Source organism: Podarcis vaucheri (genome assembly GCF_965113315.1).
Source record: "Podarcis vaucheri genome assembly, chromosome: 2".
Taxonomy (NCBI): domain Eukaryota; kingdom Metazoa; phylum Chordata; class Lepidosauria; order Squamata; family Lacertidae; genus Podarcis; species Podarcis vaucheri.
In genome coordinates this window covers 112388320-112397430 of record NC_138760.1, presented here as the reverse complement: position 1 = coordinate 112397430, position 9111 = coordinate 112388320, and the positions used below count along the sequence as shown (strand labels likewise).

The following is a 9111-nucleotide window of genomic DNA, read 5'->3' as shown; positions in this document are numbered from 1 at the left end:
ACATTAGGAAGAACTTCCTGACAGTAAGAGCTGCTTGACAGTGGAATTTGCTGCCAAGGAGTGTGGTGGAGTCTCCTGCTTTGGAGGTCTTTAAGCAGAGGCTTGACAATCATATGTCAGGAGTGCTCTGATGGTGTTTCCTGCTTGGCAGGGGGTTGGACTCGATGACCCTTGTGGTCTCTTCCAACTCTATGATTCTATGATTCTAAGGAGCTTCTCCACCCCCCATTGTTCAGCCCAGACACTGAGGTCCTCCTCTGAGGGTCTTCTGGCGGTTCCCCCCTTGCAAGAAGTGAAGTTACAGGGAACCAGGCAGAGGGCCTTCTAGGTAGTGGTGCCCACCCTGTGGAACGCCCTCCCATCAGATGTCAAGGAGATAAATGACTACCTGACTTTCAGAAGACATCTGAAGGCAGCCCTGTACAGGGAAGGTTTTTTTTAAAATTGTGTTTTCAATATTTTGTTGGAAGCCACCCAGAGTGGCTGGGGCAACGCAGTCAGATGAGTGGCCTATAAATAATTTTAAAAGAATTTTAAAAATATTACGTAGAAAGTCTCTCAAGGATTGGTATTGGGACCTGTGCTTTTTAACTTGTTGATAATTTAGTTAGGCATGTGGTAGCCAAGCCGGCTGATAGTATCAGATTCATGGTGAAGAGCTCCGAAAAGATCTCTCCAAGCTGACGACAAAATGACAAATGCAATTTGAGGTGATATACATTGGAGCAACAAGTCTAAATTAAACATAAATCCTCATGGGGTCTGAACTGCCAGTGACTGACCAAGAGTGAGACTTTGGGGTCGTAGCGGAAAGTTCAGTGATGTCAATCCAGTGTGTGACAGCTGTGAAAAACATGAATTCCATGCTAGGGATCATTGCAAAAAAGAAAAGAAAATTACCAGTATGATGATATGACTACAGTGGGACCTCTAGCTGCGGACTTAATCCACTTCGGGGTGCCATTCGCACCCCAGAAAGTCCACAACTAGAGCACCTCTTCTGCGCACGTGCGCGGCGCAATCAAGCGCTTCCACGCATGCACAAAGCACGCAGGTTGCTTATGCGCATGCAGCGAACCCAGAAGTAAACATTTCTGGGTTTGCCGTGTTCGTAAGCTGAAAGTCCATAAGAGCGGGACGAGGTAGGACTGTATTCAACTGCACTTAGAATACTGTGTACAGTTCTGGGCCCCTCGCCTCAAAAAGGATTTTGTAGCGTTGGAAAAGGCTCAGAAAACGGAAACCCAAAGGATCAAGAGGATGGAGGAAAACTTAACAAAACCTAAGCCTGTTTCAGAGACGAGTAAGAGTCGCCACGAGAGAAGTTTGTAAGATGATGCACGGTGCAGAGAAAGTGGATGGAGTTTCTCCTTCTCTCATGATGCCAGAACTTACGGACATTAAATGAAGCTGATATTGGCAGATTCGGGACATATGAAAGACACAGCACAGAGTTAACTGGTGGACAAATTCATTGCTAAGGCTGCTAGTCACTGGCTCCTACCTTTTTCTCCCTGCTCTGTCAGAGGCAGTATGCCAGGAATCCCAGGTGGTGAAGAGTTATTATGCTCAGGCCCTGATTCTCATAGGCTTCTCACAGACGTCTGCGTTAGCCAATCTGAGAACAGGATGCTGGACTAAAGGAGCCATTGGTCTGATTCAGCAGGGTTCTTCTTACGAATGGACATACACACACACACACCCGCAAAAAAAAAACCCCTACAGATAATAGTGGGAATTTTCTAAACGCCTCTATATTAACCAAGAGTTTGCCTTCTGGGATACAAAAACTCATACAGCAGAAACAAATAATGGGTTCAGACAGAATGCAGCACTTACGGGTGATTGAGGAATGCTGACTTGTTTTTGTTTTTCCCTGTATTTTGGGGACACATCGACAACTGTCCCTTCTCCATCTCATTCAGGATGGCAAAAAAAGCACCAATTGTACAAAGTGTTTAATTAACCTGTAGAATCAACTGCTACAATAGGTCAAAGGTTAGGTTTCCTATCAGACACTCGATTAAATAACAAACATTTTCATAAAGGTTCACCTACAGAAAGGATAAAAGCTAACCACAAAAATTACTTGGATATAGCAAACAGTCTTCTATGGACAGCTAATTCCAAACTTTCCCCCTTGTGTTACTTTTACAGTTTCGTATCAGGCTACCTCTGTTAGATCTAGATTTGACAGCCCCACTTTCTCTTTAAAGCGCAGGGCGGGTCGCGACATTTGCCTTTCTTCTCGATAGTTAGCCATCGCAACTACCCAGTTGAAGGAGATTCCCTAAATTCTCAACTTTTGTGTGTTTTTCGTTTTTCTTTCCTTTTAAAACAGAGGAGGAGCAGAGACACAGAGGTGGCGACTCTGCCCTCTTGGTCCATGGATGAGCTGAGATTCAAATAACTTCTTCTCCCACCTGGGTAGGGGGAGCAGGGGACCACTGGCTTGATCAGAACAGGCAGGAACACCATTCAGGACATGACAAAATGGGAACATACAGGGAAACCAATGGGGTGACCACTGCAGCCGTCCTGGACCCCTCCATCTCTGTCCGTCGGGCTGCAATACACTAAAACCAAACAGGACCTGGAATCCGTCAACAAACCTGATTTGAGATTTCTCAGGGCTTGAATAAGGATTACAGGCGGCTACCTCTCTAAGGAAGCAAGACGGCCTTCCCTTTCATTCTGAGTTGCGTTCATACCTTTCAGTGGTCCACTAATCCGAGCCCGTTGCGCTACTTCCAGTCCTCTCCTTGTTTAATTTGGTTTTTCAACTTGTGTGTGCATGCACATGTGTACCTATATAATATATATAAATATAAAATATACATACACACGCAAAAAACACACAGAGATAAACACACCACCTCCACCTTTCCCAGCCCACTGTGTGAGCCTCCGATGGTGTCTGCTGCCTTAGTAGCAGGCCACAACAAACCGCTTAGTCTCTTAAAGTGCCATAGCACAAATTTGTCTTCCTATAGGGAAAATGTTGCTCTTCTGCCACCAGATGTCCATTTGTCGCAGCCACACTGTGGAGAATGAGCAGCAAAGGGCAGGGAAAAACCCCCGAGGCCTGGAAAATGTGCCTTGTTACAGAGGCCTCAAGAGAACTTCAAACCTATTCAAGCTTACCAAAGAGTCAACTGTAAAATGGATCCTCTGTAGAAAGCTATGTGATTCCTACCAACTTTTGGGCCCTCCTGACTTAGCGGACAAAAATACAGTGTGATCCAGTGGCTGGGAGCTACCACCCGAGAAAGTGAAGCCCTGAAGCAAAAGGCTACTGAGGTTAATTTGCGACCAGCATTACCTTCCTAAGGGCAGATTCTCCATCACTCAAAGAGTCTTTGCATAGAGACTAGGAGTCTTCTCTTCAAAAGGACCTGCGGCCTGGTTTGTGTAGGTAGTTAAAAGAGCCGCAAAAACGAAAGCTTTCGGCCCAGTGAGCCAAAGCAACAAAACCATCTGAAGGTTCGCTCGCAGTTACTGGATATCAATAAATAGTCCTATAGTGCCTTTAATAAAACTAAAATGCAGACTTCGCCAACGTGCTGCCCTCCAGATGTTTTCGGACAGCTTCCACGTGAGTCGCTCAAAACATCTTGAAGGCATATTAGCAAGGGCTGCAGGAGTGTCACATACAATATTCCTAAGAACTCACAATATTCCTGTTTGTTGATACTGAACGTTGACGACCCAATGCATTTTCTGACAGCCCGACAGAACAGCCGCTAGTGCTGACAGCCACATAAATCTGCCTGCTCTTCAACGGCTTATATCCCCAAAGCGGGGATGTTTTCAGAAAAGCACAAAATTTATCTGGGATTATCGACGTTCGCACCAGAGCCAACCAGATTTTGAGCGTTCATTGTAGCCTATAACCACATACGGATCTTACCGAAGATCCTATAGACTAAGGCATTGATATCCAGTACCTGCCACGAGTGGCAAACCTTGCAATGGCATTTGAAGTCAGACTGGCGCAATCTTTTAAGACGGCTCCTGCGCTCTTTCTTCGAACGACAACAAAAACCCACTAGTTAAGCTTCCCGAGGCACAGAGTTCCCTATCTACCCGCTCCAGCTGCGAGAGCGACCCTGTTAAAACAGCGGGATGGGGTAGGCAAACAAGGGGTTCTCTCTGTTGTGGATCTTCTCGTGTCTCTTGTGGTGGGAGCTATGGCTGAAGCACTTGCCGCAGAAGCGGCAGGCGTAGGGCTTCTCGCCGGTGTGGATGCGGTGGTGTTGCACCAGGGTGGACTTGTCGGTGAAGCAATTCCCGCACTCGGAGCACACGTAGGGCTTCTCACCCGTGTGGATCCGCTGGTGCCGGAAGAGGTTGGAGCTGACGTTGAAGCTCTTCTCGCAGATGTTGCACTTGTAGGGCTTTTCGCCGGTGTGGATGCGCATGTGCTTGATGAGGTCGGCGTTGTGGTTGAAGCTGCGCAGGCACTCGGTGCAGGTGTTCAGCACCTCCGGCTTCTGCTTCGCCTTGGGCTTCTCGCCGGCCGAGTCCGCGCCGTCCGCCTGCAGGGCGCAAGGCTCCTGCTGCTGCTGCTGCTGCTGCTCCTCACCCGAGTCCCGCAAGTGCTTTTTCTTGTGGGAGCTGCGGCTGTAGCTCTTGCCGCAGTCGATGCACTCGTAAGGCTTCTCGCCCGTGTGGATCCTCTGGTGCTGCGTCAGGTTGGACTTGTCGTTGAACCGCTTGCCGCAGTCGAGGCAGATGTAGGGCTTTTCACCCGTGTGGATCCTCTGGTGCCGGTTGAGGCTGGAGCGGACGGCGAAGCTCTTCCCACATTCAGAGCACTTGTGGGGTTTGTCGTCGGGCTGGACCGGCCAGGGGTCGATCAGGCTCGAGTTCTGGATGAAGACTTTCCCGCACTCGATGCAAATGTCGGGGATCTCCTCCGTCTGGGTGCCCCGGTGCACCAGGAAGACCTTGCGTTTCTTGATGGTATGGACCGGCTTCACCGGCCACGTCATCGAAGGGATTTTCTTCTCCCGCACTTCCGTTCCACACGCTTGGCTGCGCCCGGGGCTTAAACTCAGCATCTTAAGGAGTTTACGCTTCGTCACCAGCTGCGACCGAGCCTCCTCGGGGCTGAAGTTCTCCTCCATGTGGCTCATAGCGTCGCTTCCTCTCACCTAGCAGAAAACCAAACGTGTTGCTCTTTTTAGGACGGGAGGCAACGCTCACAGCAGCAAAGCATCAACCCTGTTAATCCCACCCCCAGTAATCCAAATGTAAACCCAGAGCAGGTGGTTCCAATATACGTTATATGTATCGTTTGCATTAAGGCTTGTTTCCTCCAGTTCTTAAAATATGCCATAATCAAAAAGTAATGCAGGAACTGACTCTCAACTGCAGGTGGGCAAAAACCTACTTTGGACAATTGCTGGTGACTTCACGGGGGGATCAGGAATTTAGCAAAGCAGGTAAACTATTGGACCCCAAAACGGGTTCTGAAGATCATCGTATGCCAACTCCTTGTGTACAGCTGCAGGAAAATTACACAGAAGTATAGAAAAGCTGCAGGTTGTGGCACTGGCTTCGCTGTACACTTCCTTTGGAATTCTGAATTCCTTTTGAAAGCAAATTCCCAGTGCTTAGGGCCAGGAAGGAGAGGCACGCTAAATTGGAACCCTCCACCTCCAACCCCAAAGTTATTTGTGCCATTGAAAAGGCTCAGAAAACTCCTGGAAATGGCACATGAATCGGAGTGCTGTGCAAACCAAACCCATTGCATGCCAGCATCACTCGGCACATGTGACCCAACTGCCTAGCCTAGTGGGATTACTCCATACAGTGGAGCTGACTGCAATGGCACAAAGGACTCAGGGCGCATTTCGGTGTTGCACGCTCTGCCCTGCTGATCTCTGAAGAGAGAGGGGGAAGACAGCCGGCAGAAGCAGCAGACCCTGGAGGCAGCTTGGGGAAAGAGGCAGGACACAGCTCCCAGGCTGCCAGCTTCTGAATTCGGCTTTAAGCTAAACGCCACACTTCCAGAGCCAGCCTTATTCGTGACATTTTGATTTTGGAATCTTGGGTGGCCCTTAATAGGAGCAAAGGCTTAGCCTGCCCTTAGCTCCACAGAGCGGTCTTCCACTACCAACCATCATTTGCATTATTCCTCAACCTTCCCCCAAAGCAGTTAATGTCTCAGGAGATGCCGGCAGCCTTCTCCAAGTCCTCTAATCCCAAACACAGGGGAGAGAGAGAGGATGCGTTACTCGGGGCCCCTCCATATGCTGCCATCTGTTCTCGGGGAAGAGACTCCTCAGCACAAAATAAACGCAAACAGCATCATTGTTTGTGAAAGTTAAAGCCATTTATAAACACACACACGCTGCCCCTCGCACGTGAATGTCATCTTCCAAGCTCAAGCCGCAGGCAGGATTGCCACCCGCAACAATTCCACCGTTTGCCTGTATTTTGCGCGCGACGGAGCAGGAACCGGGGTGTCCCTGGGAACACGACGAGCAATGCGTGGCGGAAGCGCACTCTGCACATGCTCAGGCCTACTCTTGCCCCTCGACTCCCCGCTACCACCGCCACCCAAGAGATCAGCCGCCCCCACCCCATGCGATTTCGAGCTGCAGCTCACCGTCCGTGCGCCGGTAGCCAGGCCGGAGGCGGCGGCAGGAGAGCGGGCAGTGGGGGGCTGGTTTCCAGCCCAGCGGTCCGGATCAACCCCTCTGTGCGGCCCGCAGCTGCTGCCGCCCGAGGAGGCGCGAGGCGAGAAGCAGACCCGAGCGATCCGGGGGGGGCCCTATACACACCCCGTCGCCCTGCTTTAATTTCTGGGGTGGGCTGGCGGGTTTTGCTCATCCCTACCTTGCGATCAAGGAAGCCAGAGCTCATGCTGGCGGCGGCGCTGGGGGATCGGCAAAGGTGGCGGCGACGGCGGCGGGACCCCCCACCCCCAACCCCCCTGTCCCACGTCGGCCAGAAACGGAGAGGGCGCCTTTTGTGCGGCCAATTCAATGGGCTCCCGGGCTCGGGGCGCGATGGCTGAGAGGTCTGCTCCAGATCCTGCCCGCGCCGGGTGCGCCTCGCCTCTCCCCGCTTCGCCTAAGGCGCCTGCAGGAGCATCGCGGACGGGGGTCCCACCCCCGCCCCCCCCCCAGGAGCGGCTGCAGCCGAGCGCGGGCTCCGCGTCCACAATGGAAGAGGCGGAGAGGAGGAGGCGCGGGAGCGAGCAGGAGCAGGAGGAGGCCGCTTCCAGCAGCAGCAGCAGCAGCAGCACCGCCAGCAGCTACCTCTGACCCAGGAAACTCAATGCTGGAAGGCTGACCCGACCAGACAAAGAAAGGAGCCTGGCGCCGGCGATGCCAGAGCCCCCTAGTGGGCGCAGCCTTGGCAGCGATGGTCCGTGGCGCCTTGGTTTGCTTTTCCGCCGAGGGGACGCGGCGGCGGCGGCTGTTGCGCCACGCTCATTTCCCTGCCTCTGCGCTCCCTGCAGACATTGTCCCGCAGTAGCTGCTGCTGGGGCGTGAGTGCCCGGCTGCTTTTTGGAAAGGTGAATGCAAGCCTCTCTTTGCGATCAGCTGCCATCGCGTGGCTTGAGGAAGAGGGCCAAACGCTGGCTGGGATGTGAGCATCCTGAAATGCCGGCGTCTGGATCAGGCCAGTGGTCCATCTATAGTCCGGCACTCTGGCCTCACAAACCAGATGCCAGCAGGAAGCCAAGGAGCTGAACTTGAGCTCAAGAGCCCGGGGGTCGCTCAGGGTGCAGATGCAAAAGGCAGCAGGACTCCTGCGCCTCCCACACAACTATTAAGGGTGCCTTCTTTTTCACCTCCTTAGCACCAAAGATCTCCTTGCATTCCTCCTCTCCTCCTTCCCACCTTCCGTTCAAGACGCCAGCGGCCTCCAGCTCTGGCTGCTTTCATCACTCCTGATGCTATCTGCTCACACATGATAGAAGCTTATAAGATGGCACGCGTGGCGTGGGGAAAGTGGAGAGAGAAATGTTTCTCTCCCTCTCTCATCACTTGAACGTCCAGTGGCAGGATAGCTCAGCTAGTTAGTGCCTGGTGCTGATAATTCCCAGGTTGCAGGTTCGATCCTGGTAAGGGACAGCTGGAGGCTGGACTAAGATGATCCTCAGGGTCCCTTCCAAGTCCACAAGTCTGTGATGTCTATGGCTGGAAGATAAAATAAAGTCCTTCTTCACACAGCGCATAAACTGCAGAACTCATTGCCCCAGGAGGCAGCGATGGCTGCCAATTTGGATGGCTCCCAAAGAGGATTAGAAAAATTAACAGGAAGAGTGGGCTATCAGTGGTCCATACTCTGCCTCGAAAGGTCAGAGGCAGCAATGGTTCAATACCAGTTGTTGGAAAACCACAAGAAGGGGAAGTGCTCTTGTGCTCAGAACCTGCTTGATGGTTTGCCACAGGCATCTGGTTGGCCACTGTGAAAACTGGGTGGGCCACTGGGTTCTTATACATTTTTGGCATCAGCCACTCAAATGACAAATTAGCGAGAGGTTGATTGATTCTCTCCAGAGGTCAACTTCTCTTAACCCAGGTGGTTAAGAAAGCCCAACAGAGACTCCATCTCCTCAGAGTATTGCAAAAAAAACCAATGTCAATCAACATTTGATTATCTCCTTCTATCGGTCCACAATAGAAAGTGTCCTTTCATACTGCATCACGGTGTGGTACACTGGTTTGACATCAACTGATAGGAAGTGCCTACAGAGGGTGGTGAATACAGCACAAGATATTATGGGCTGTCCGGTGAATCCGCTGGACGACACTGTGGAAGAACGTTGCCTCAGGAGAGTGAGGAAAATTCTCAGGGATGATTCACACCCTGGCCGGCACTTTCTTGATCTCCTGCCCTCGGGCAGAAGATATAGAAGCGTGATTAGTCACACCAACAGGGTAAATAACAGCTTCTATCCGTGGGCTGTTAGGCTGCTGAGTGAAAAGATAACAACAGGGCAACTGTTTTGGGTTTGGTGGGTGTGCGTCAGTAAATGAGGGGAATTAAGACTAAGCGAGCTGACTGGGGGTGCTCGTGTAATCTCACTGTATACAAGTTGTACAAGTGAAAATAAAGTATTTCAGTTTCAATTCAAACTTTATGTTA

The 9111-nt window shown here is 51.3% G+C and overlaps 1 protein-coding gene and 1 long non-coding RNA gene across 3 annotated transcripts; one reads left to right on the top strand and one right to left on the bottom strand.

Moving 5' to 3' along the window:
• The first annotated feature begins 216 nt into the window (after positions 1-216).
• LOC309525436 lies at positions 217-1701 on the top strand. The gene is made up of 2 exons (XR_014216280.1): positions 217-1303; positions 1356-1701. It is a non-coding gene; the product is annotated as an uncharacterized lncRNA (long non-coding RNA).
• A 33-nt stretch (positions 1702-1734) lies between these two features.
• On the bottom strand, positions 1735-7257 carry LOC309525082 (uncharacterized protein). 2 transcript variants are annotated; one of them, XM_082210457.1, is made up of 2 exons: positions 6847-7257; positions 1735-5156 (listed from the first exon to the last, which is right to left on the bottom strand). In XM_082210457.1, the coding sequence occupies exons 1-2, from the start codon at positions 6871-6873 to the stop codon at positions 4113-4115; spliced, it is 1071 nt and encodes a 356-aa protein (XP_082066583.1). In that variant the 5' UTR covers positions 6874-7257; the 3' UTR covers positions 1735-4112. The 2 variants fall into 2 exon arrangements, with proteins under 2 accessions (XP_082066583.1, XP_082066584.1); XM_082210458.1 differs by having other exon boundaries at positions 6617-7256.
• Between the last annotated feature and the right edge of the window lie 1854 nt (positions 7258-9111).